Genomic DNA, 27,924 nt, shown 5'->3' with positions numbered 1-27,924 from the left:
GCATTGCAAACAACAAGATTTACTTGACATCTGAATTACAAAGGGCGATAAATGCCTCTTTTTATCCAATTATCCAGAGGAATATAGATGATGTTCGTAGTTGTCTGAGGTTTTCTCTGTTGCTAACCTTATAATGAAAGAAAACTATGTTTCAATAAAAAAAAAATCAAAATAGTTCTGAAAAAGTACTGAAAAGCATAATTATGAGAGCACTCCAGTTCTTTGGTGACCATATTGCCCCCTCGCATGTCATAACCTACCATATTGAGTCCAGTCCCACAGCTTTGTTTGCATATAAACCTGAGAATAATGTGGAATCAAACACCTTTGTGTCAGGATTGCAGGCCTGTCCCATTGCCCAGGAAGGTGCTGACACACAGCAGCTGGTGTATGCTGTGTCTTGTCATGACATGAGTCAAAATCTTCCATAACCCTTGAAGCTATCAGAAGGTGAGATATAGGCCTGTGCTTTAAATAACACAGTAATAATAGAAATATCTATTCAGCTGCTTCACAGATTTGTTGACCTAGTGAACTGAGAACCGGTTGCCTCTGTGTATTTGTGTAAGCACTGCTCACTCAAATACTTGACTGTGTTAAGTCTTGAAGGTCATTTCAGTAGTATAATATTTAACATTAAACTTCATTACATTCTTCCCATGAATCTACACTTGAATATTTATTTTAACACTGCATAGCAATTTATGTCATTTTTACAGTGTAGCATCTTTTGAATTATGTAAATAGAAGATTGCATCCTCATACAACAGTTAGTTCCGGCCCAATTTTATTGGCAGAGTGAAGTTCCACTGTGTTTGTAGGTTCCTGACAGGCATTGACTCTTTCTCCATGCAGGTTACATCAATATAGACCTTAGTCAGGTTAGACGCCATATTGAATTCACAAGGCTGTGAGGGATAGATTTACAGAGATTACAATGGCAAACACTGTACAAAGTTCATAGATCATGCAATTTTCATGTAACTTGCAACTTTTAAAACTGTTTTTGTCCACTGAATTTATTTATTTTTCCCTGAAAGATGTTTTATCAGCTGAGCAATCAGTATGTTGTCAAACCGCAGTACAATCCATTGAACGCACTGTAATTCTATACCTCATAGCCTCATTTTCATTTGTGCCAAAAATTAAATATGGCGCTCCCCTAACTAAGGTCGATACCAGGTGGCTGTCTTTATGACTACGTCCTTGAATCTCATTCAACCTATTTGTTAGTTTAACAACACTGATTCAGGAATGAAACACGTTAATGACTTTTTGGATGTGATATTGATTTATTCTGTTAATCAATTAGTTCAAAAACTGATTCAGTCAGAAATGAAAGTGACTTGCTTAATGAGTGAGTCATTGAATCATTTAGTTAACCAATTCATTAAAACAGGCACCCAGATTTGCACAAACACTATTTGTATATTTGTAATGTATATTTGTAATTTACATGTTTTTTTCTTTTTTTAATGGCATTTCAGGATGGAAAAGCAAAGTAAGAATTTCATTGTACAGGGAACTGGGCATATCATAATAAACCCTTTGAAGTTTGAAAACACACCGATTTATTCAGAAAGGAAAAACAACAATTGATTATGCTTTAATAATACTACTACTACTCATGATAATTCATTACATTTTATAGCGCTTTTCTGGGTACTCAAAGCGCTTTACATGGAAGGGGGGGAATCTTCTCAACCACCACCAATGTGCAGCATCCACCTGGATGATGTGATGGCAGCTATATTGTGCCAGAAAGTATTTTCCATCACGGAGCAAAACTAGACAAAGTAAGTGGAAATACTGTGTCTAAAAAGGCATGTTCTCATTAACTTCTTGTTTATTTAATTGTTGTAGCATAATTAGCAGTATAACACTCTTGCTAATGTGCTATTTCTTAAATAAAAACACCTAAATTAAGATGGCAACACAGCAGAAACAACATAAATCATAACTTACAAGTGAAGTAAATGATTCTAACCCTAAATCAGAGGGGTATGTTGCTATATGTGCAACTGTCAGTGGCCATTTAGGCTATTACTTTGGGCAATAAAAGAATCACGAAGGTTCTCATCCGAGGAATTATCACAGTGGGATTTCAGCAAGGTGACATCTGCCGGACAGACCAGCTGCGCGCAGCCCTACCGATCACAGATTAGCAGACAGATTGTTTACACTGCAATCTATCTCCAACTGTTTGAATTACATTAGCTGTGCAACAGGCTTCCCAAAAATCTCTGAGATCCTACCAACCAAAATCATGTCATGTCCAAAAATGTCCCTCCTAAATGTTTTCCTCTTAACACCTAAGATAAATTGCATATCTGCCACTAACGATTTTTTGTATATTCATTCAGCAGACACATTCTCCATTAGTTCTTGTTTAGATTTTTAAAAATAGACTTCTCTCCTGATGTGCAATAAGCAAATTTTCTCCAGAAAAGGCAAGAACAGGAAGAAGACATTATTAGACAGCGGTCATTAGAAATGAGCCCAAAATAAATGAAGCTTGTGCTCATTATAAACAGAATGACTTTGCATCAGGGCCAGAAGATCAGGGGCTGAGCAGCCAGGCAGAACAACCCACAATCTCCTTACTGTGATTACTAGGAAATAGAGAAGAAATGTCATCTCTGGGTGAAAGAAAGAGGGGGAAATCCAATAAACCAGATTTAGTCAGGCACCAAGCATCATCTGGTCTGTTAGCACCTACAGCAGCATTCTATGAGTGATGCCCTGAATTCTGAGTATATTCTGGTCGACCAAAATTGATTCCCTTTAGGGCGGTTGTAATTTTGTACGGCCCTTTCACGCTACTTTAAGTCAGTCCAATCACTAGTGAAAATACAATACAAAAAGAAAATGTGGAAAAAAAGCTTTTGACAATCTCCATTTCCAGGAGCACTGACGCACCAGTTTGCTTCTTGGGCTTTGGGTGATACAGTGATTACTGTTTAGGAGCCTTTCCAATTGACATGAATTCTGTTGAGCTCACTCCAAGCTTTTGATGTTTGAGTTCAAAACTGTTTGTATACTACATAAATATAAAGCTTAGTACCCTTTGTTTTCTTACTTTATATGCCTAATTATTTATTAGGCATGTTTTATCCTATGCAACTTACCATAGGCCTACATTTCCTATATGGTCAGTCCCTTCTGGCATAGTACCTTGCTTCAAAGCACAATGGAAATAAGATATCCTTTTAATGTTCTAGATTATAGATCCCACTCTTTAGGGGTTTGAATGCACTGCATTTGTAATTGTGTTTATAAAGAAATGAAAAGTACTTTTAAAAATATGTTTAAATGTAAATTCAAATGAAATGTAGCCTCCAGTCATATCAGTAGCCTAATAAAAGCCGTTTTATTTTCCATGCAAACGGATTTAAAACAGCAAGAATGTTAAGATTAACCTTTCATTACCATTTTTTGACTTCAAAGTCATCTATTTTCAAATGAACCAGAATGCTGTGCACTTGTATATGCTATCTGTCCTACCTGTTCTTCTCTGTGCTTTGTACTTATTTGTACACGTTTATAGGTCACACAATGTCTATTTCAATACCAGCCCGATAAACCTGTTTAACTGCCAGCCTGATTAATTCACCAACAACAATGAAAAGCACTGGCTGGTTATAAAAAACTATGAAATGGTGAGAATATGTATATGTTTTGGGGATAGTCTTTTTAAGGATATTTTCGGTGGTGTTAGTCACCAAGGTTTTCTGCTTTCTCTATCATTGCCTGCAGGATAAGCCTGTTTGATTTACCTCTCATTTATCTGCTGAGAATTTAAGAGAATTAAAATACTGTAGGAATCTGTGAAAAATATGGGGGAAAATACATAAAAAGCAGGTTGTTGTTCTGTGGTCTGATTGATGGTCTAAATTATTGGACTAGTAAATCTATTGTGCTGTTTCTGATTAAATCAAGCTGTTGGAATATAGTGTTTGGCTGGCAGTGGAAAACCATAATACAGTGCATTATGGTGCGGTCTGTGGAATGACCTGAAATGCTTTGTAAATCAGTGAGATGTGGACAGCGATAGGCAGACTAGAAACTGAGGGCAGGGCAACCAGCCAGAGGGCACATAAGCAGCAATCGAATGTCAACAGGTGCCATGGTTCTCTCTCTCTCTCTCTCTCTCTCTCTCTCTCTCTCTCTCTCTCTCTCGCTCTCTCGCTCTCTCGCTCTCTCGCTCTCTCGCTCTCTCTCTCTCTCTCTCTCTCGCTCTCTCTCTCTCTCTCTCTCTCTCTCTCTCTCTCTCTCTCTCTCTCTCTCTCTCTCTCTCATTGTCCTTATCAGTTGTGCTCCATCTATCGTGTGCCGGCACAGTAATCCTGGCCAGTACACCCCTGAAGCATGCCATCTGAATAGTACAGTATTGCCAAAGCTTCCTCATCAGAGTGCTTTCATTTGCAGGTTAGCAGGGAGGAACAGAGTATAATGCAAAAGCCCATTAAGCAGGATTTCTAAATTTCCGTTATTATGAGTATGTGTTACACATCCTCCTGATATAGAGATGGCAGGTGGGAGAAGTGTTTGTACCACTTCACTTTGTCATGAAGCCTGGCTTCCAGAATCACCTCCATCCCATTCTCATTTAAGTTAATCCCAGCGAGTTTCATCCCCTGTGCTTATCGGTGTACTGCAGGGCACTTCTCTTCTACACAGCCCTGTGTCTTTGGTTAAGCGCTGAACAGAATTGGATACTGTGTGATGATGTGTGTTGAGACCCCTAGGTGACACGGTGTGATTCAGTCACATTTTATTTTCCAGTCACCATGAAAGAATGTCATCACACAGGGTGCCTTTTCCCTGACAGTTTTGTGCATGCGAGATGTTTGTTATAAATGCTATATTGGATCCGTTTGGGGCACCTGGTGTCCTCTGACTAAGTGATGTTTTGGGCCCAGTGTGAAATCTCTTTTACAAGATATTTAAAAGAGAGAGAATATATTTTGACTGTTCTTTTTTTTTTCTCCATACAATGAAAGTCTACAGTATGTTATTTGGACCCCATTTTTCAAAACATCTTAGTTCCACACAAGAAAGAAAGTCAAATGGGTATGAAATGGCATGAGGAGGAGTAAATTAAGATATACTTTTAGTTTTTGAGTGAACTAACCCATAAAGTTTGCATTAGATTTTTTTAATTTTTTTTTTTATGTTTATGCTCAGCAAGGCTACATTTATTGACTGCATCAATACAATAAAAAATGCAACATTGTCATATATCATTGCAATTTAAAATAACTGTTTTCTATTTCGATATTATAAAATGTAATTTATTCCTGTGATGGCAAAGCTGAATTTCCAGCAGCCATTACTCCAGTGTCACATGATCCTTCACAAATCTAATGTGCTGATTTGGCCCTCAAGAAACAATTTTTAATTATTATTAATATTGAAAACAGTTGAGCTGCTTCATATATGTTTTGTGGAAACCATGATACTTTTATGATAAAAGCAGCATTTAATTATAAATCTTTAACAGAATACATACACAGCAGTATATATGACTTTACTGTCTCTTTTGGTCTATTTAATGTGTCCTTGCTGAGTATTAATTTGGAAACAATATTGGTTGATACTGAAAAAAAAAAAAAAAAAAAACTCACAATTGTCTGCCAATAACATATGATTGCAATACATTGTGCATTTTAGTGACAGTAGAAGTTAAATTGTTATGTGATTTGAGATTTGCTCTTTGAGGTAAGAAATACATTTTTTACATTTGGTTTAAAATTATTTGAATAATGTTTCATGAATAGGAGGAGTGGTATCATCTAAATCAACTATTTATCTTGCTTCATTTGAAATGTAACATCCACTCATCACTTATTTCACCTTCATGATAATTAAAATATGTTCCAGTATGTTTTATCAATTATTTATTATATAAATTAGATGCTTTTAAGGGCATTGACTGCTTTTTTTCATGGACAAATCCTGCAAGGTCCTTTTGGATGCATCCCGTGAATGGATAATGTAAAGTTCTGGATCAGCTGTCTCTGCTGAAGTCCTGATAATGGCTAGTTCAGTGAACAGCAGCTATAGCAGCGGGTGAATGGGCAGAAGTGTGTGCACACCAGTGCCACTGTGTTTTCTGTGTAAGTAAACCCTGCAGTGAAGTCCCAGTCCCAGAGATCAGAGGAAGATATTTTCCCCTAGTTTCCATTTCCTTAGTTATTTTTGTGGCAAGGCATGGAAACACTACCTCTTTGTTCTTTAAAGGAAAAAAGAAATGCATTTCATGAATCTTGAAAAGATTTTTTTGGGGGGGGGGGGGGTGTTTGTGTTTTTCAAACTCCCCTATCATGTCTTGTACGGATGATGTGTGGAAGGTGAGGAAAAGGTGAGGAAAAATGCATCAAACGAGTGAACCCGGGGCACTAATGTATGATCTTTGTTACTTAATCCTTTGTGACTCATTCCCTCAATTAGCTCCATCTGTAGTGCTGTACAGTTCACACACATACAGACATGCTGACACTATACACAATCTATAAACACAAAAACATGCACGATACACATGCTCCTCTGTGTGCAGAATTTGACAAACCAATATTGGAAGGAATTTTTTATTATTATATATGTTTGCCTTTAAAGTGTTTGGACATTTCTGATCTATGGAGGCTTCCACCACGGAATAAAACAATTGAAAAGAAATTATCTCACAATTCTGCCTTTTTTTTCTCTCAGAATTGTGAGATATAAACTCACAATTGCGAGTTATAAAGTCAGAATTTCGAGATATAAACTCACAATTCTGACTTTTCTCGCAATTGTGAGATTATATCTCACAATTCTGACTTCATTTCTCATAATTGTGAGATATAAACTCAACTAAAGAAAAAAAAAGACTCAGAATGTTTCTAAGAATTGCAAGTTTATGTCACAATTCTGACTTTATCTCACAATTGTGAGAAAAAAGTCAGAAATGTGAGATATAAAATCAGAATTTCGATTTTCTCGCGATCGTGAGAAAAAAAGTCAGAATTGTGAGATAAAAAGTCGCAATTACCTTTTTTTTTTTATTCAGTGACGGAAACAAGCTTCCATACTGATCTTTATGCACTATATTTTCAAAATAAAATGTAATATGCTGAGTTTAAAATACCAGAGGTATTTAGCATCAGCTCTGACATTTATCTGCACTGTTTTCAATATGATGGACATCATCTTTAAGAAATGTTGAAGTGCCTGAGGAAAAACTGATCACACACCATCCAGAGAGTCAGAGGTAGTTGGACGGTTAAGTATCATTGTGAGGTTGAAATGACACTGGGGACACATTGTGTTCTCAATCACAACAGGACCCTTGAACAAGGGTCTTCACCTCAGATTGCCCCAGTGAGACAGCCTTGGCAATTAGTCTGGTTGCCGCAGTTGAAAGGCAGGCCGCGGGTAACAAAGCACACAACGTATTCGTCAATGATGATTTACTTTGAGTCCATGTCTGAGCAAAAATACCAGCTGACAGGGACAACCTTTAACTGCCCTATAACAGGGAAGCAATGCATCTTGATGCAGGATTAGAGGTGCTTCATCAGAAATGTGCCTTTTCTGTTTATCATAACTCTGCAACATCTTATACACTGTTGAGAGGATTTGAGAAGTGGACTTCAGTTTTCAATCACAACAACAACAAAAATCAAATCAATATTTTACATTAACTATTGTAATCACTTTGCGCTACTCTTCATTTATAACTGTCAGAACGGCTAAATTACATCATTTAAACAGAACCTCTGGGCAGAATGCGTCTAGACCCACTAACCCCATTTTAGGCTTAGATGAGCAAGCAATTGAGCCAAAAGCAGTTACCTGTGATGGTAATGGCTATGTATGTGCTTTGTGCAAATTGTTTTGGTGAGGAAGTATCTGTTAAAAAACATCAGTCTGTCAGTTATCTCATAATATATGGTAGGGTCCAAAAGTCTTCTAAATGAAGTAAAACTAATAAGAAAAATTTTAGATTTAAAAAAAAAAAAAATTCAAGTTTTTCATTTTTTTTTAATTTTATTTTTTTAAAATAAATGCTGTTCTTTTGAACTGTCTGTTCATGAAAGAAATGTCAAGTTTTCAAGAAAAATATTAAGCAACACAACTGTTATCAACATTGATGATATAGTAAAGGATCAGGTGACAATGTAGTCAGTTATTTTAAGCTGTAATAATATTTCACTGTATTACTGGTTTTACTATATTTCTGATTAAATAAATACAGGCTTTGTGAGCTTAAGAGACTTCTTTCAAAAACATTTGAAAAATCATACCGACCCCAAAAATGTGAACAGTATAGGTTCAATTTGTTCATTGCCATAAAAGGCACAAATACACACTGGTGGAAATTTGGGGTGTCCTTCCTATGTGAATTCCTTTGCAGTTTGTATTGAGAGCAGAAAATAGAGCATAAAACTTGCATCCAAATTTTTTACACCATTCTGGATCTGGAATAATATAATTATTTCTACTTAACTGCTGCATTAATAGATCTTACATCATTATGAAGGCAACAAAATACCCTAGCGAGAACCTTTCTGGGTCATACTTCACTAAAACACTCAATACTTACATAATAGTTTTTCTACTTTTCAAAAGCTGTTTCTTTCACATTCCCATTGTAGTTCATTCCACAGTCATATGTACTTTCATTTAGTATTTGTTGCCTTAAAATCGACATAGTTATAGTGCATGATTGCATGTGCTGACATTCTGTATAAATTACCTGACTCTCATCAAAATTCAAGGTTGAAGGATTCGGCTGAGCTCTCAGGGTTCCGTATTTGTATTTGTTCCGGTTCTGATTCTGCCCAACAGTTGCAGTAAAACTGGAAACACTGCAGCACACTTGCTTGCACACAATTACTTACGTGCCACCCTTCAATAAGCAAGATGATGCCACATAACCGTGCAAAACAAAGACAGGGTTCAGTAACACAAGTGGAAAGTAATATATGACTATTTCAGAAAACAATACCCTTGGGAAAAAAGAACACATGATAAGACCAAATCAAATAATTAAACACTTTTCTCCAGGATATATGATCGAAACACAAGTGGAAATAATTAAGATCTCCAAGCAGCTTTACAGATGTCCTTCTAATTAATCTCAGGTTGTTACACAGTCGCACACATGCTTTGGTGAAGAATAACATGTAATTACCGTTTACTTAGATGAAACAATAATGTCATCACATGGTCATGTTCTCTGTGTCCTTTTAAAATAATGCTTGCCATAAATAGCCTTTGCTCTGAAAACTTTTTTTCATTAGTGATTTTTCCATGGCATAATGTCTCAAGTGCATGGAATGGATGCTAATTGGAACACCTGATCTTAAAGACCACAGGTGATTTCTTCAGAGGTCAGGGCTTTTAATGCTCAGAGGAGATAACGGATTGGATGATAACTCCATTATAAGCGGTTTCTGGTAAACAGCTTTGAACAAATTATATGTTTGCAAGCTAACCTACATCAAACAAAATCTTAATTAGTTCAAGAGGAAAAATAAACTATTATGTGTTCAAATATTTCCAACTCAGGTTTATACTCACAACCCAAACGATTTATTCACACCACAGGTGCTCTGAATAATTACTAAGGATGCAGGAAATAAAAGGCAGTATCGAGGCATTCACAGAAAGAGCACATCTGTGATTAACATTGCAGAACCTGTAATGAAAAAGGCTGCCTTCTAGTCCAAGTAAAGTTGGATAAGATAAATCATGTGTAACCCTTGGTGATCTGGCTATAACTGATCATGCTTTTCGTTCAACTTTTTTACAGGATCAAGTGTGAATATTCCGCATGTGAATAATGTCTCTTTTGTGCAACCCACTAAATTGTTCACAACTCAAGATGTTAAAAGTAAAACAAGTGTGTTTCCATTCAGGTGTCATTATGACAAAACCAGACATGACTTTAAAGCAGGCAACTTGTTTATTTTTTAAATTGAGCAAACTCACATTACATTGAAACTCTTTACAAACATTCTTTTTTAATTCACTTTGAATCATCCAGTGGTTAATCCAATCTAAATGAATTTTCTGAAAGTCATTTCTGATTACAAAATAGTAATTAAGAGTGCATGTAGAAAAAAAATAATAATTCCCCTGATACTCAAGAAATAAAAACAGCATTGGACCCCACTGACTTTCATTATGTCAAAATCCATTCATACTTCATAATATCTTCTTTTATGTTCCACAGAAGATGGAAAGTCAAACAGGTTTGGAACAATGTGTTGGTGAATAAAATAAAAAATTTAAGTCATTTTTAAAACTTTGTGCTATACCTAAACCCTTTCAGCCCTTAAAGTCTACACTTTGTCTAATGACAAAGGCACATAAACTGTCATATATAACACATAACACAAAAAGAAAGTAATCTGAATGCACTGTCAGCATCATTGCATGCTCGGCTGAAGTGTGCATAAAGGGCGTATAGCAGTCGCAAGGGCAGCAGTCATGAGCACTCTTTTGAAATGTAAGATGACAAATGGGACACCCTACAGTTCCTGTGATAAACATCTCAAGACTGCAAGAACATGTCAAGTGTGTTATTTGGGACACAGCCACTGTCATGGCATAATTTTATCATCCTAAATTTCCTCATTGAAATGCAGTTTTATCATATTACGAATAGGAACTTTAAAGGTAAAAGCGTAAGCCTATGATGTTATGTAATGCCACTTAGTTTGTTTCATTCAATGGAGGTGCACTGGCTGGCTGCCTTTTGCCGTATAGGAATCCAGAGAAGATCTAATTAGCAAAATTCAGGCACCAGTTCAACCTTATGAACAGATTTTAATAAGCCTTGCATCAGCCAGGCCCCCACTGATACTCACACATGGTGTTTTTGTTCAGCCAGTAGTAGATCTTATAGTGTTTGTGCTTGCCTTTGTATGTTTTTAGTTTAGGGTTCACCTTCAATCATTATCTTTGTAGGATGTCTGCCAAGTTTCTTGAGCAATCTACCCTATTGCCTACATGCAGTCTAGTGTGTAACGGCTAGTCTGAAGCAGTCTGCGCCATCACTTTCTTTAGGCATTTATCCAAATCATTGGGAAAGATCATTTCAGATGTTTTCTAGACGTCCTCTGTTTCTTATAAATCATTGTTGGGTAGCATACAAATCTATTTGCAAAACAATCATCTAATATTCACATTATTAAAATATATATAAAGTGGTTTTTAAACATTGAACACACAAGACCACCCAAGAAATAGTTAAAAAGCTGACGTTTTGTGAAAGGTGACTCACTACGACCTCACTCGTACGAATTTGTACGATTTGTCTAAACCCACAAGATGGGTAGGTTTAGGGGCGGGGTCAGGGGTAGGTCATTCGTATGAATTCATACGAATTCGGCAATTCGTAAAATATGTACGATTTAGCAAAAATCTTACTAATTCGTACGAATTAGCCACTTTGTTAAATTGTTACGAATTTGTCATGAGATAGGGTTGGCTACAAGTTACATCAAGTTAGTGCCAGACAAAGGCATTCCCACACAATTGATTGAAAAAAAGAGATCTCCTTGTACTGTTTGTGTCTAAAGCAAGAATAATAGCACATGTAGGTGATTTTTGTATGTTAATAATTTATTTTGATTTTTGTATGTTAATAATTTATTTTTAATCTTTTTTAAAAATTTTTTTGCTATCATATATACTACAGTGCAAAAGTTTGGGGTCAGTAAGATTAATAGCTAATTAGAAACATTTTATCATGTAATATTTTTTCATTAGAAGGTTCACTCACCTCCAAAATCAAATTAAGCAAATTAAGCGGAGCTCTTAACCGAGACAAATGTTCGGAATATTCCACTAATAATGTTCACTGGAATACTCTGGAAACCAAATTTAGTACAGATGTAATTGTTATAGCAAGTGTTATGTGGCTTTGTGATGTATTTTGTTAAGGGGTGAGTGATTATTGCAATGCCTCAGGACTTTGACCACCGAGGAGACAGTCAGCTGTGAATTGAAGAGCATATCTCAGGGGAACATGACATAAGCCTGCAATATGATCTGAGCCAGAGGGCACGAGAACCACATTCCTTTATAAAGCTGCTTGACACCTCTCTCTAGGTCACTTTCTCCTGCAAGGACACACTAACGAAATTCACAGGCCATAAAGAAGCTCTCTCAATAACTATTTCAGTGTGAAAACCCACCAATCAGCGGCTTTTCAAATTATCACAGAGCCATATGGGTGTAATGAATTAATTACTTTCCCTTCTTCTACATTATGTATACCAGTGTAAGGTAGAGAATATAGAAAATACAGAATAATAACATTCATTCATTCATTTATTTATTTATTTATTTGCTTGTGCAGATGTTCATAATACAGTTTTAATGGGTTGTTGACAAATTACATCGACATTTTTTTAAACATCATCAAGTGTTTTGTTTGAAATTTAGAGTATAGATAGTTGACGGTGGAACATCCTTTTAATCCCTATGAATATTTTAGATACATATTTAAATACGTTTATGAAAGGAGTGTATATTTTAGGGGTTTTGACTAGTTTTTCACCACTTAAAATCCCTTTTTGTGTTCATTATTTCATTTCAAATAGTCCTGCAGTGTCACAAAACATACATGCATAATAATTCTAAAATAATTGTCAAAATGCTGTTAAAATAGTTTTTATATGAAACTTAAAATCTGCAACATCCATCACAAAATTCTTATTATTATAAAAATGTAGTTTGAAATAAGTTTACATAGGGTGTAGTATGTAGGACTGTCGCTGATTAGTGACTGGGTTTATCGTTAGGGAAGAATACACATATGGGATTACCAAAGAAGAATCGCAGCATATGGGGCAACTTGCCCAGTACAAGGGCTGACCAACCGGGCATGCATCTCGAGAACTGGGCCTGGAGTTGGATGCGTCCGCCGCATCTGACTGCCGAAAGATGATCGGATGAAACTCAATCCAGGGTTCGCCAAGTGGGGAACTCACCTGGAAAACAAAGAAGGCATTCGTACCAAAACCGTCTGCCAAAACCCAGGAGGAGGCAACACTCCGAGTGGGGCACGGCACACCTTGGAATTGGTACACCAAGGCAATGGCATCCACTATCTAGTGGGACAACCTTTTACTTTTTGCTGACCTTTAAAGCTGACAAAGAGCTGCTCAGAGCTTCTGAAGCTCTGCGTGCGGTCCACATTAATACACAGGGTGCAAACGGGACACAGTAATGCCTCGGAGGCATCCTCCGGAGGCAGCGCTTGCAAGTTCACCACCTGGTCCCAAAAAGGAGTGGTGGAAACTTTGGGCACATATATGTGCTGGGGTCTCCAAGTGAGATCCACATTAGGAAGGGCCGGCCCAAACTCAAGGCATGATTCGCTGACTGAAAAGGCCTGGCAACATACACCTTAAAGGAGGAGGGGGACAGCCTCCTCTTCAACCTCTCTTGCAGGAAGGAAAGCACAGAGCTGATTGGGCATTTCCGGGGGTCATCCTGCCGAGAAGAGTACTACTCAGCAAACAGACTCTACTCAGCTCTGGCTTGAGTGATGGTGTCAAGCCACACTTGGAGGTTCCAGATTTCCGTCCCTGAGAAAGAAGGTCCTTCTTCAGGGGAATCTGCCACAGAGGGGCTGTCGAGAGGAGCATCAGGTCAGAGAACCAGGACCGGGTGGGAAAGTAAGGTGCCGTGAGGTCAGTCGCTGTGCGCAGTTCCTAGATTAACGGAACGCTCCGATTGTAACCCTCAGGTCTCCCAGTGTGTTAACCAGATTCACGGCTCTGCCTTGTGCAGTGGAGATGGGCTGGGTAACAGCAGAGGGGACTCTTGCCTTCACAAAGGAGAGTCGCGATTGCAATGCCGACAAGGTCATGCTCTCGCAGTGTAGAGAATGAACAATCCACGAACGCCATCTCAGCATGTTCGAGGCTCAGACATGGAAGACAGCGATCGTGGCCATCAGATAATCACATCCAGAAACACATGGATTGAAAGGCATCTTTAAAAAGATGCTCACCACCCGTGCTTGCTCTTTTAGGAAAATCTTCTCTTTTGCGGCAGAGCACTCAGGGGGGGATCGCTACACTTAATTGTGCAAATGCTCTTTTTTGAATGGCGAAACACAGCTGAATGCACCCTTTCACCACCCTTTCCTCTGTTGCATGCTCTTTCTGAGAACGCTCTTCTTTACAGGTGACTGGAAAGAGTGATCGCTGCATGCTAACACTCAGCTCCAAAGTGAAAATCTGAATGAGTGGATGCGTGCCACCATCTTATATCCCCGCATGTATGGGGGAGTGACTTGGCATGCAAATTCCACTTGCCAATTGCATTGACCATTTTTCTAAAACTCAGAGATAATTGGGGCTCCCAAGTGAGACCCCATTTGTCAGTCGACATAACGTTGTAGTTACTGATAAAAAGGGAACTACTGATCAGTATCAGTATGAGGCAGTATTAAAGGTGTGACAATTCTAAGCCAGCCTGCTATCTCATGGTCCTGTAAAGTGACATCTAACAGGAAGTGAGTTAAAGTGTGAACTGTGTGTTCAGACTTCCCCCATACATGATTATCCCTTTAGATGAATCATGCAAATCACATTCGGCAATACCACAGAAAACCACAGTCCCTCTGTGCAATGAATAATCTCTATTCCACTGTGATTATCAGTTTAGAGACCATGTGGCTTAGACAGTATACAGCTGTTATTCAGTGTCAGTGTAAAAATGCAGTCGTTTTTCCCATTATCCTTTCAAGGCTGAAGTACAGGCACACAAATAAATGCACAGATAAACCAGCTCCATAAGCCACGATTCACCCTCAAGATAATTTATCATGAAGGTCTCCAATCTCTTGCAATTTCGACACTGGGGTCCAATCTTAATATAGGCTACAATTACATAAACCACTGAGCCAGCAAAACCTTTTACTTCCAGCTGAGATAAACTAAACCGATGTTCTTCCCGAACATAAACAAGCAGTCCAGAACAATTAAACAAGTGATTTGTTCTGCAACAACAGTCATTTTACAGAGGACAATGTGTTTATAAGTTAACTACAGAGAGCACGATCACAGCACAATCATCATTGTCCAATCCAGCTTCTTTTTTCCCCATTAAATCTCAAAGGCCAGAAGGCCGCACAGAGGCTGTTTGCACAGACTTTATTTGTCTTTCTTGGATTGTGCATCAAGACCATATATCATATCTGAGTTCCTGCTGCCTTAATGGTTCTAGCACCTGAGAGAATACCCGTTGCGGCAATGCCCTCCCTCTCCGAGCACTTAGAAAAACAAAACCAGTCAGTGCGCAGCACCTGGAATCAGTGTGGAGCTATAACTCTCCTAAGAGACACCCTGCCCTATCCTGTGTTCCCTGCCCCAAGCTTGCACTGCGGCATTGTCCCAGCTCACAGTTTTCCTCTTTCCGCTCCTCCCGGACACTCCACATAACTCTAATTATTGGCTCACCCTGCTGATCCCCATAAGCTCAGCTGCAACACCTTCAAGGACTTCCTCTCCATTCAAAACAAGCCGAAAGCTTCACCGCTCTGATCTTTGGGAAAAGAGAAACTCACAGCATGGGCCGCAGAGATAGGATTATGGTAAAATGATGAGGTGTGAGTGTGTGTATGGATGTGTTAATGTGTGTTACTGGAGCCATCAGCCAAATTTTCAACTTCCAGAAAGCCCTAAGAAGTTGCCAAGGGGAAATAGTAACTTAAGAAATAGCAGGAAGTGACTTTTGAGACTGTTATATGTGTCTTTATTTGTGCTGTAAGTGGCTTTTTGGAACACCATACATAAGATGTCCCTACTTCCTCACAGATAGCACAGAAATAGATGTCATGAGGAATCAACGTGTCTCGGTGACAACACCACACATTGTCCTAACCAGATGCAAAGCAATGAAGCTACAAGCAATAAAAGGTATGTAAATCTGAAAGTTTTGTCAGTTGCTCGTTTAGGTTTGCAGTCACGTCTATAGAAGTTTGGGAGAAAGGGCTTGTGGCTGAAGTTACGGGGGTGGCTAAAACTGAGAATCGCCTACAGCACCTTTAAGGTCAAACACAATCTAATTTCACATTCCATTTCTGGGAAACAGAAGTGTCAAAATAGAGCCATTTCAAAGTTTGCTAGAGTTCTCAAGTACACTAAGGTGACTTTAAAAGTAGAAAAGAAAAAAAAATCAGGTAAAACATGAATTTATAGAAGTTTTGCTTCGTCTTTGTCTTGGGTGTTTTGGATTCGTTCCTTCGTTTCTTCTGCAGAACACAAAAGAAGATAAACCATTTTTGTTAACACAGACTTATATTGTATTGAAAAAAAACAAGAAAAAAAACCTGACATTTCTCAAAATATATAATTTTATGTTCCACAGAGGAAAGAAAGTTGAAACAGCTTGAGGGTTAGTTTTTGGATGAACTATCGCTTTAAGGGAGTAAAACGACATTGCAACACAGAAAGATCAAGGGGCATCGCAACACATTCTCATACCCAAGACGTCACTTTTTGTCACTTTCAACCATGCTTCAATATCTGACGCTCAAAGCACCCTTTAGCGTCCATATGTGACGCTTCGGTTATGGGTAGGTTTAGGCGTCATGTAACTGACGCTTTCGAAAGCGTCAATATCCGACGCACAAAGCACCCTTAGCGTCAATATGAGACGCTTCGGTTGGGTAGGTTTAGGTCTGTGGTAGGGTTATGCGTCTCATATGGACGCTAAAGGGTGCTTTGAGCGTCAGATATTGAAGCATGGTTGAAAGTGACGTCTTGTTATGTGTTTCATAATGAACTATACAGACATGGCCATGCACTTGCAGACAAAGACAAAACAAGATAGACAAACAGAGGGTCAGCACACATATTTTTGCACAACATACTGTAGAATAATTTGATTCCGTATGTAAATACACCCTACTACTCGGAATCTTTGTTTTAATTGCCTTGCACCTGTGGAATGCAGAATACAGAGGGACAGAGCTGCTGTGCTATTCCATTACTGATGCTTTGTGGATCAAATGACCCTGTTATCCAGTCCCTCATTGAGGGTTTCACATGGCATTGGGAAACTCACACATCTTGGCTAACAAAATATACTCCTCAGCTATTGCAGTAAGCAAATGTTATGCCAGGAAAAGGCACACACAGCGCTGAGAGAACATAAGGAGTAAAGTTTGCAAGCAAAAACAAACTAATATTAAATGTAATTAATTATATAAAAAAATATCAGTATAGTATTGTGGCATTGTTTTATGTAAAGTCATTTATGTCATAACTTAAATTTCAGACAAAAATTGGCCAATTAGTTCGTTATTCGTATATTTCATCTCTGCCAACCAAAACAGTTCCAGAGGATACCAAACACAAGCTTTGCATATCAAAAGCTTGCATTTCAAAGCAATGCACAGGCTAAAAATCCATTCTAGAACAGTATGAGTGGATTGACAGATATTTCTTCTCAAACCGCTCTGTAATCTGCAGATTATTTTGCTTGCTTTAATTACACAAATGCAAATATAAGCAATTGCCCCATTGCATCCACTGTGTATTTTCTTTTCCTTGTACAAACACCATTGCAATATGTAATCACACATAACTATCCACAATGTCAATCACACTTGTTTAGTCTAAATGATTCTTAAATGTTTTAAAGACTTAAACTTACACAGGTATGTGGAGTGAGGTGGGCTAAAAAGAGTGTTTTCATTATTAGTAACAATGGGAACAGTAAATGGGAAATGGGAAATGGGAAAACTAAGCAAATATTGAATATGAATGCCGCTACTCCTCTTTAACAAGCTTATAATGTCTTCATTTTATACTGTTTGTCTGGTCACCAGAAGTAAATATTTCGGAACTAAATCGACTTTCAAGGTCCGTTTTCACTTATTTTCAGGGGTAGATCTGGTGGTGACATTATTGATTATCTTCTAATAAATAATCCCTGTACAGAATCAACACGATGTTGTGAATGCATGGAAACGGCACGATTCATGACAACAGTGCTGAACTTTTGCGGCTCAAATTTAGTGAATCACATCTGCTCATTATTTTTTTTTTAAACATCTGCTTGTAATTACTACCAGCCCTGACTTTTCTCATCAATTGTAGGCTTTTGCAACCAAAAGGTTGGCTTTAAGTAGTTCGGATAGATACAACAAACATTAGGGGTATGTTTGTATATCATTAACAGGACTGTATAACAACAACTGATTTCTGAGGGAAATATAATAAAATGCATAATGTCTTTAACATGAGAATGTGTACCTGTTAATGAATATTAGTTTAAAGTCTGTGATGTTTAATATCTTTGCTGCATTCACATTATGTTTCTGTGCTCAATGTCAGTAAAGATAATGCTTAAGTATTAATGGATCTCTCTGACCTCTAATGCCTCAATTTGTTGATCTTTGTAATCCCTGTTCTTTCATCTGTCTCTTGCCGTTGTAACGCCCTTGTCTCATAGGCTTAGTCATGCTCTGAAGAACATTCCTTAGTTATCCAAGTGGCCGAGAGTGCAAAACCTCAGTGTGACAAAATGCTTTTTATATGATATCTGCCATTATCAGCCCATGAGGTAAAAACTCCAGCACACATCCTTAAGGCACTGAAGGGCTTCTTCTTCTTTGACTTCTTTGTCGAACATTATGCTGGGAATTTATTCAGAATGAATTATGCTTGCTGTTTTTAAATTATGAATAATGTTTTTTTGCTTTAACTTGCATACGCTGCCTATGTTGTTTAGCACATAATTTACCAAAATAAGTATACAAATCAGCACTGTGCATGGTGCAGTTCTCTAGCATTAAATATATAATATAATATAATATAATATAATATAATATAATATAATATAATATAATATAATTACTGTTTAATATATACTAATATTATTTTAAAATTGTGACAGGAAAATGGTGCTTAGTTTTGAGAAAACGGTTAAAGTTTTTTACGATTAAAGTGAAATTGTAACCTTAATCATTTTCCTTTTTGTACAACATCTTTTTTGTTTGATAAATAAAAAAAAAAAACACACAGACTGAGTAGTACACTCTGTAATCTCTCACCCTAGAGTCAAATTTATCATTCATCATCTTAAAACATCAGGAAAAAACAGGCACAAGGAAGTACTATTAAAACATCAATCATTCAAGCGTTTGTTTTTTACATTGCCAAAGCCTTGACAAAGCACTAAAACTAAAGCTTTCATGTAAACTTCTCAGCGTAACATGGCAAACCTCCAGTGGATATCAGAATAATCAAGAGAATAAAACAAACTCATAGTTTCTTTTCATCTAAAACGGGGACATATTTATAGATGCAAAGTTAAGAACTCTGTAATGTTTCTTAACAAAAATGCTTCCCAGTGTTTGCGAAAAGAAAAGGCTTATGGGAAGGAGCTGGTCATTTTGGCACAGCATGCCGAGTTTCCTGTACATTTTGACAGGATAAAGACGAAAGGGATCTGAGCCGCACTGATTACTTCACAAAAAGTCATTAGCACAGATGTGTGCATTAAAACTAGCAAGGTGCTGAGTGAGTGATGGCGGTGTCAACTGTCTGTAATGGCCTGACCTTGTAGAAGCTCATTCACCTCACCTCAAGACGGATACTGCGGTAGCCTGCTGGGTGATGGAACTCTGTGACCCTCTAATATCAGAGAAAACCACATTTACCACTGTCCTCTTCAAGGGGAAACCCTGACACATTTACAGTGCTCGGATCAATGGTGGAACAGAAGGAATCCGTGGGCCTGTAAATAGTGATCGATATCCCAGTATCCCACCTAGAGGCACAGATCATAATAATGCAGAACAATGGATTTTTCACGAGCGTTCATACATACATTATGTGCGAGATAAGATGCCCAGACCGGTGTCACTGGATAGGTATTCGGGGTCTCATAAACTCAGCCAGCTGTCCTGGGTCGGTCAGTAAGCTGCTGCCGTTAACAGGTCTTCAGTGAACCTGTTTCTTGATTCATTTCCATTACAACCTATACACCCACACCTATCGACTCGGAATACAAAACAATGCAACCACGTTGTGTATAGCAAACAAATGCATACCTTTCAGATATCCTGATGTACCCAGAATTGTGCAATGTTTGCGCTTGCAGTCGTTTTTAATTAGTTAATGTAGGCAGCTCTGTGGCGTATGTATAATGCATAATGCATTTGTAGCTGGGGCATAATCTGACTTTGCAGTATCAAAACTGTATAAGACATATTCAGTAGTCAGGGCATATGTTGATGCACTACCTGCTGATTCTCATTTTCTTTAACCTGTTTACCTAGTTTTTTTTTTTTTTTTTTTTCATTACAGCCCACGGCACAAGAATCTCACTCACTCACTCTTTACCAAAGAACGTTAAACATTCTAATCTCTCTGCAGCCACTGCACTTGTATTTCACTCGCCCAGCTCGCTACTCACAGCTGTTATAACTAGCCCTGCAAGGAAAGCTCAGCATATTACTGCAGAATCCGTCAAGTTCTGCACATCCTTCCCCCATTCCTTGAGCTTTTATTTACAAAATTCTTTGGCTAATATAATAATGCTTTCAGCTACCAATAGTGCTCTCAGCAAGAATGCAACGAATTACCCTGTTTTTCTCTCACGTTCGGGGTAGAAAAGAGTGCAGATTTGTGGTATCAATGTGAATTATAAATCAATTATGATTGCAGAGGTGGGTAGAGTATCCAAAAACTATACTCAAGTAGAAGTACAAGTATAGAAATATTTAAAAGTAATAATCTTAATAGTTACTTTAGTAAGAGTAAAAAAGTATCCAGTGAACTACTCAAGTAGCTAGTTACTTCAGACCATATATATATATATATATATATATATATATATATATATATATATATATATATATATATATATATATATATATATATATATATATATATAAAACATTAATTAGTTTTATGTACATTTGCTCACCTGTCTAATAAAGTGCATGCAGGAGCCTCTGTCCTTGACTCTGTCAAGTCAAAGTTAGTCGCGGACGCGAAGCTCTCGGCATCTCGAAAACGCCACACTGATATTGATCCTCGATTTAGTTCTCCTTTTGTCCCAAAGTCTGCTTGAACGAAACAACAACAGCGCAAGCCTACCGCTAGACGTAACGCAGTTGTCCACATCTGTCGCCATGGTTACTGTGGTAGAACGAGCAGAAACCAGGGATAACGCGGATATTACATCATTGACAGGCGACAATGACCAGGGACTAGCCATAATTTAAAATTGGAATTTCTCTGAAATTAAAAATCTTTGGGAACTTTTGGGATATTGTAAGCACACAACTACAGGAAATATATCACACTGTGCAAGGGATTTTTGGATTTCTTATTACAAAATTCGTACATATTGTACCTTTAAATCTACTCTTAAAAGTGACATTTTTCCAAAGAAATACTAAAGTAAATGTAACGAAGTAAATGTACTTCGTTACTACCTACCTCTGTATGATTGCTGCTTTTGTAGGGCAGGCACAATGTTGATTACTGAACAGAACCAGGGTTATTTTTTTAGAGAATGATAGAAATATGTGCCATTCTTCTTACTTTTGGATTTCAAAGATCATAACAGTTCATCATCATGCAATTGTTCTGCCAGGAGTATCTAATGCTAGGCTCAAGATGGTCTGGAAGAGCTCCTGGAATATATGAGATCTATTGATTTGGATCCTTATTGGATCAGTACCAGATGAATCAGCCCACCGTCTAGACAAATAAGGTCTCTCACTCGGTGACAGAAAAAGATTGGTGTCCAGATTGAAACAACTAAGGGGGTTCTTATTATTTAACTTTTATTTACCTACTATATAATAACTTTGTCAAGGTGAGTTTAGTTAGCAAATTAGGGCTTTGCTGGGGACACTTTGACTTTGCGCTTCCTTTTGATTTGAATGCTAAATGTGACTTTTGTTAAGTTATTATCTTGGCCTTAAGTAAAAGATTATGGATGCAAATTCAGGTAATTGCATTCTACTGTCACAGGCTATTCATGTAGCTAAATATACTATGCAAAAAATAGATAAGCAGCAGGTAGCAGGTTCTAAATGTAAATGTTGACCTTCACGTTTTGGTTGTTTGGCAGAGTGCCATGGGAATGTTGTGTATTCATTTATAATTAAATTAAAATTGTTGACAAAAAGACAAGGTGTTCATGTAAAATGCTATATTATATGATGAACATAAATAAATACAAATATATGAAATAGCTCATAGTGAATTCAGAATTATATTTCGTGTGATTTTGACATTGGGGACTGGTTTCACAGACAGGGCTTAGGCCTTAGTTAAATTAGGACATTTAAGTAGCTTTTTAGCGCAATTTTCCACCGGACAAAATTGCGCTTGTTAACTCATGATTTCTGTTCTGTGCGTCTGTGCGCACCAATCTTGCACTTCTATCTACTCCTCAACCAGACCACCTAGAGACTTTGGGTTTTCGGCATTATGTTAAGGAAGGTCTAATCTCGGGAACGCACAAAAAAAATCCAGGAAAAGATTTACTATCTCTAAGTGTTGTGATCCCATGAGGTGAGAAAATTGCGCTAAAACACTCACCGAGTTTTTATTACTTGTTTAAAATGTGCCTTAGAAAAAACATTACTGGAGTGCATATTGCATGGCACTGACATATTTTAATATAATTGCTTTCTGTTAAGACAGCTCAAACATGCATTTTAGTCAGGGACTAGGCTTAAGTCTTGTCTGTGAAACCAGGCATACAAGTAATATTTGTCACCCTCCTAATTATAGCAATCACACCCTCTGTGTCGGTGAATCAATATTTAAACCCAAGGGAAGAGCAATCAGTACGTGCAATGTTGATTTAGTGTCTGCACCAAATGGAGACATTGCAGGAGAGGCTGTTGTAGAGGGCAGGTTATTTTTAGAGCTACAGGGACACACAGGTCTTCCTTCTGGCAATGTCTATCACTTCCTAAATGTGGGTCATATGGCCCACCAAAAACAGATGATCAAAATCCACCCAAGAGGCAAGACCTCAGAAAATGTTTTCATTGCTCTGCTAAATGATTTCCTCTCTCAGTAGTGCACTAAAGTTAGACAATGCAAGCAAAATACGATAAAAACAAACAAACAAGAAACTCAACAAAATATATAGACCTGGGAAGTGATGATATTGTAATCATGGCAGTGATTCAATCAGCTGTTTGATACCTTGTTCAGCTCTCAAGTTTTGTCCCCCTCTTTTTCTTTTTCTCTATGAAAAATAACTGTGCACTTTTTCGTCAAAATATCATTCCAGTACTTTTTGTGTTTGTGTTTTTTTTTTAATTTTTAAAAAATTTTTTTTTATGTATGTATCTATGTATGTATGTATTTATTTTTTGCTTTTACAGTGCTTGTAAAAATAATGAAATTATTGTTATGACATATCAGGCTGCAATTCATGTGAAGTGGAGTTCTAATGCTCTCAGTAAATAATTATATTATCTGAGATTATTTAGTCTATTTATGATTATTTTTAAGAAAGACTATGTAGTTCTTATAACAGTTTGTCTGATACTCAGAAGTATGTTTCATAAATTAGAAAGAAATTAATTGAAGAATATTAAAATTATGTTACCTGTTGTATCTTTAGTAGACATTAAAGAAAACCCAATGACAAAAATGTACTCCGCTGAAGCATAGTGTAAAGCTGAATAAGACACAATGAAACACAAATTGGATCTGAGAGAGCTTAATGAATTATTCATTAATAGAATAGAATTATTCATAGCCTATAATAGAAAAGAGCTTTTGTATGTTTTTCCCTCTCTCATTTCTCTGCTCTGTTTTTAATTTTGTCATTTGGTGGGAAATTAAAATAAATATTAGGATTAGATAAAGTTCTAATCTGGTGGGAGTTTTATTGTTTTTTTCCCTGAGTGATTCCAGACAGAAATATTGCAGAAAGACACTGCAAGTAATTTATTTTTCTTCCTAACTCAACCTCATAGCCCATTCCAGCCTTGTTAGAGCTTAATTCTTTCAGTCTACAGCCATTCATAAGATGCAGGCATTCAGTATCATGTAGATCATCCTGAGGGTAGCAGGTCTGCTGATTGGAGAGTAATTTAGTGATGTGATCCAATCAGTGGAACCCAGTTATCATGTAGCCTATTTTACTCAGACCTGCAGTTGCACTATATGATCAATTATCTATGAACCAATTACTGTCTTGAGACAAAAGTGACATCATAGTTCTGTTTCAAAATGCTTTTTTTTTTTTTAAACATTTGATCTACTTAAATAAATGAAAGATTTCCATACACTTTAACAGAATTGTGACTCATCAAATGATAAATTGTCTCCTACTCAAAGCATTTTTTTCTGAATGTCTCTCCATTTCTTCACCTGCATCTAGTCATATGTGTACTCGTGAACTTTTTGAACAAGGCAATTTAAAAAATAATAATAAGCAACCAAAAAAGGTTAATCAAGCATTTGAAGTTCTCATATATCATCTGTAGCCCTTTGCAGGGACACGTGCCAACCAGAAAATCAGATCTATGACCACAAAACTAAAACAGTCTGGCCCTGGCTTGATTCAAAACGGACCTGCTGGACTAAGCAAAGATGAAGCTAAACTAGATAAAATTTGGTTTTATTCAGACAGGATCTTTATCTTTCACATCAACTTACAGTAGATTGTCTGGAAAACAGCATGTCGTTCCGATAGAAGGCCAACAAGACAAGGTCAAGGACCTACCTCAGAGACTGCTGTTGTTGGTGCGAGAAGAATGTGCGAGAACAAAGCTCTCCGTACACTGCTGACTGCTGGAGGACAAGGAGCGACGGGGCGACCTCTGGAAGCGGTTCCGTCGGTTGAGGTAGCTGCCAGCCGTCCAAGTCCTCTGTCTCTTGCGAAGGTACTCCTTGTAGTTCTTGGTGAGCAGGGTGTAGAGGAACGGATTGATGCAGCTGTTGCTGTAGGTCAGACATGTGGTCAGATAGTTAATGTTGCGCTTGGCCTTGGTGGAGAGATCCAGCGTGGGCTGGAACTGACCAAGAAGCTGCCAAATCCAGAAAGGTAGGAAGCAGGCCCAGAACAGGAGCACAATGGTGAAGATCAGATACAGGACCTTCTGGTTCGGGAGCTTCTTGGTCTGCTTGAAAGTCTCAGTCTGGGAGATCCAGTAGGTCCGTGCCAGGCGTATGTATAGGTACCCGATTATCACCCCTGGAGCCACAATGCTCGTGCCAAAGAGAAAGGAGATGTAGATTTTATACGAGAGAGGGCTCAGTGTGGGTTGACACATTGGCTTGGAGCTCTCCGTCATCAGCTGGACGCTAATGATCATGGGTAAGGTGAGAATCAGCGAAGCCGTCCACACCAGAAGGGCGATTGCTTTTCGGTAGCTCTTAGAGCGTTTGACTGTATCCAGAGGCTTGAGTACGGCAAAGTAACGTTCTGTGCTCATAACAGTCAGGGTGAAAATGCTGGCATGCATGGTAAGGAAGTCCATGCTGATGAGGATCCGACACCCGGCGTCTCCAAAGTACCATCCCTTCAGGAAATGTGTGCATACTACAAATGGAATCGTTAGTAAGTAAAGCAGATCAGCTAGTGCCAGGTTGATGATGTAGATGTACATAGAGGCAGCAGAGCGCATGGACTGGCACATGACCACGAGCGTGTAGATATTTCCAGACACACCCACCAGACACATTAGGGACAGGATGGTGCCAATGGTGAAGGTGGCAACCAGGTCTTCAGTAGAAGCTTCTACTGGACGCTCGGTGACATTGGAAATCTTTTCCACCATCGCCACTATGGTCTCCATTGACACAGTGGTCATCTCTACAGAGAAATTAATGGTCAAAAGTGGTTAAAAAGTTTAAATAAAATAACTAAAAACGACATTAAAATCTTATTTGAATTGGTTGTGTACCTTCAATTACTATTGCTGTATATAAGGTCAAACATTTTAATATGACTTTAATTCCAATAAATAAAATAATTATTTAAAATTAGTATAAAACAATATTTGAACCTATAGTACAAGCTTAGACATGTTTAATGTGCCTTAAATTCCTTTTAAAGGCTTGTTTTGTAAGTTCATAAAATAATTATTTAAAAAAAAAAAAAAAAAAAATATTGTAATCTTTGGTGTAGATAAGGTTGTATATCATTTAGTGTGCCTTAAATTCTTAAAAAAAAACAAAAAAAAACACACACAACACACCACTCCTATCAATGAAAAATTAAGCTGAGAGGTGGATTAACTTTCCCACTTCTTGATAGAATTGCTTTAAAGTCTGCGTATTTTAATTAACTATTTCTATCAAATGATTAATAACTAAGCATCAAATTAAATATGTAATATATGAAACGAGTCATTGCACCCTCAAATTAATGAAATATGCTTATCTACCATAACAGCTAGGGCATTTCGGACAAATGACCTCCAGAGTCAAATGTAATGAAGAAAAAATAATGCTTTACCTTTATTGAATTCCACAGATGGCGTAGCTCCAAGCAGACAGACGTTTAGCATTTACAATGAGTCCAACTCATGATTTCTCTGACGAGTTTACCATGTTGTCAGCAAGAAATCCTTGAATGGCAAAATAAATAAAAATTCCAGTGAACCAAAAAGAAATGACTTAAGTTCTGTCATGTGTGTTAGGACACACAGATCACGTCAATAAAAAAGCACAAATGAGATAGGCGGGTGCTTCAGCCATGTAAGAAAAACTTCTGTTATTCTTCAGCAGAACACTCACTATATGAGTGACAGATAAAAGGAAAAAAAAGTCCTACAGGTTCAGAACAGCCAAAGAAAGTGGTACTAGGGAAAATAGGGCAGAATCCTCTTAGATGGATATGCCCAAGGAGGCGATCACTTTGAGCTACAGCTGGATTTCGAAACGCTCTCCTCCACTGACAGAGTGCATGCCTACAAGGGGTAGAGAGAGAGAGAGAGAGAGAAAGAGAGAGAGAAAGAGAGAGAGAGAGAGAGAGAGAGAGAGAGAGAGAAGAGAGAGAGAGAGAGAGAGAGAGAGAGAGAGAGAGAGAGAGAGAGAGAGAGAGAAAGAAAGCTACGCACTAGCATAGAGTGGGAGGAGAGATGAGGGAGAGAGGAAAGGAGAGGGAGAGAGAGAAAGCGAGAAAGATTGGTTGGGGGGGGGGGGGGGGGGAGCATTGCGAGGAGGCATTCTGGAAATGTATGTGTGCGTGTTATTTGTGAATGACTATTGAGCTACTACCTGAATTCATTCATTCATCTAGCAGATAGGAGATTGACACACATAGGGATTCGTATTACACGTTTGTGTTTCTGTGTCTCCAAATAAAGAGAAATAATAATGGCACAGAACATAATGTACCATAAAAAGCTGCCCTCGCAAAACAAAATCAGCAGGCATTTGAAGCAAACAGGTTTAAGGAAAATGTTTTTTGACTGAGGCAATTTACCCTTCCCTTCTGTCAAGTTCCTGTTAGCGATGCAATCAAAATTTTCTCCACTTTGGTGTTCCAAGGTAAACATTTTGCAAAGTTGATTTCACATAATAAGCACTGACCGAGTCATGACTGGCAGAAAGTGGGTGTAGTGCTAAAGTCCTTTACTTTATAGATGGCGTTTTTTCCATCCCTCTAAAAATGGCTTAAAAGGCTATTCTCAGCAGGTACTTAATACATACCTGGGAGTTTTTGCCACTTTTATGAAAGAAAGCCAACCTGCCATTTTTTTTTTTTTTTTTCACAAAGATATGTTACCCTTAAGAGAGGAATCCACATTAAGAGCTTGTTTACGACTCAACTGAAGGATGTCGAGATGGCATAAATTTAGAATGAACTTTATACAGAATACTCCCACATTTTGACTGGATCTTCAGTGTTATGAAACAAACTAATTTTCTCCCTTTTTTTTTTTTCCAAATATTGAAGGGTTTT

The 27,924-nt window shown here is 37.7% G+C and overlaps 1 protein-coding gene across 2 annotated transcripts in view; it reads right to left on the bottom strand.

Moving 5' to 3' along the window:
* Positions 1–26,929, bottom strand: part of uts2r (urotensin 2 receptor) — a 28,405-nt gene extending 1,476 nt beyond the window's left edge. The window contains exons 1-3 of one of the 2 annotated variants that reach the window (XM_079851912.1): positions 26,473–26,929; positions 24,736–25,827; positions 12,346–16,264 (exon numbers count right to left, since the gene is read on the bottom strand). In XM_079851912.1, the coding sequence (XP_079708038.1) occupies positions 24,737–25,827; positions 26,473–26,524 (1,143 nt within the window). In that variant the 5' untranslated portion in view covers positions 26,525–26,929 and the 3' untranslated portion in view covers positions 12,346–16,264; position 24,736. Of the gene's footprint in view, positions 1–12,345; positions 16,265–24,735; positions 25,828–26,472 lie in introns of those variants that run through there. The other variant, XM_079851911.1, reaches the window with a different exon arrangement.
* Between the last annotated feature and the right edge of the window lie 995 nt (positions 26,930–27,924).

This window comes from Squalius cephalus (genome assembly GCF_949319135.1).
Source record: "Squalius cephalus genome assembly, chromosome: 19".
NCBI lineage: Eukaryota > Metazoa > Chordata > Actinopteri > Cypriniformes > Leuciscidae > Squalius > Squalius cephalus.
Note: the sequence above shows the minus strand (reverse complement) of the source record. Positions and strands in the feature narration are given on the sequence as shown.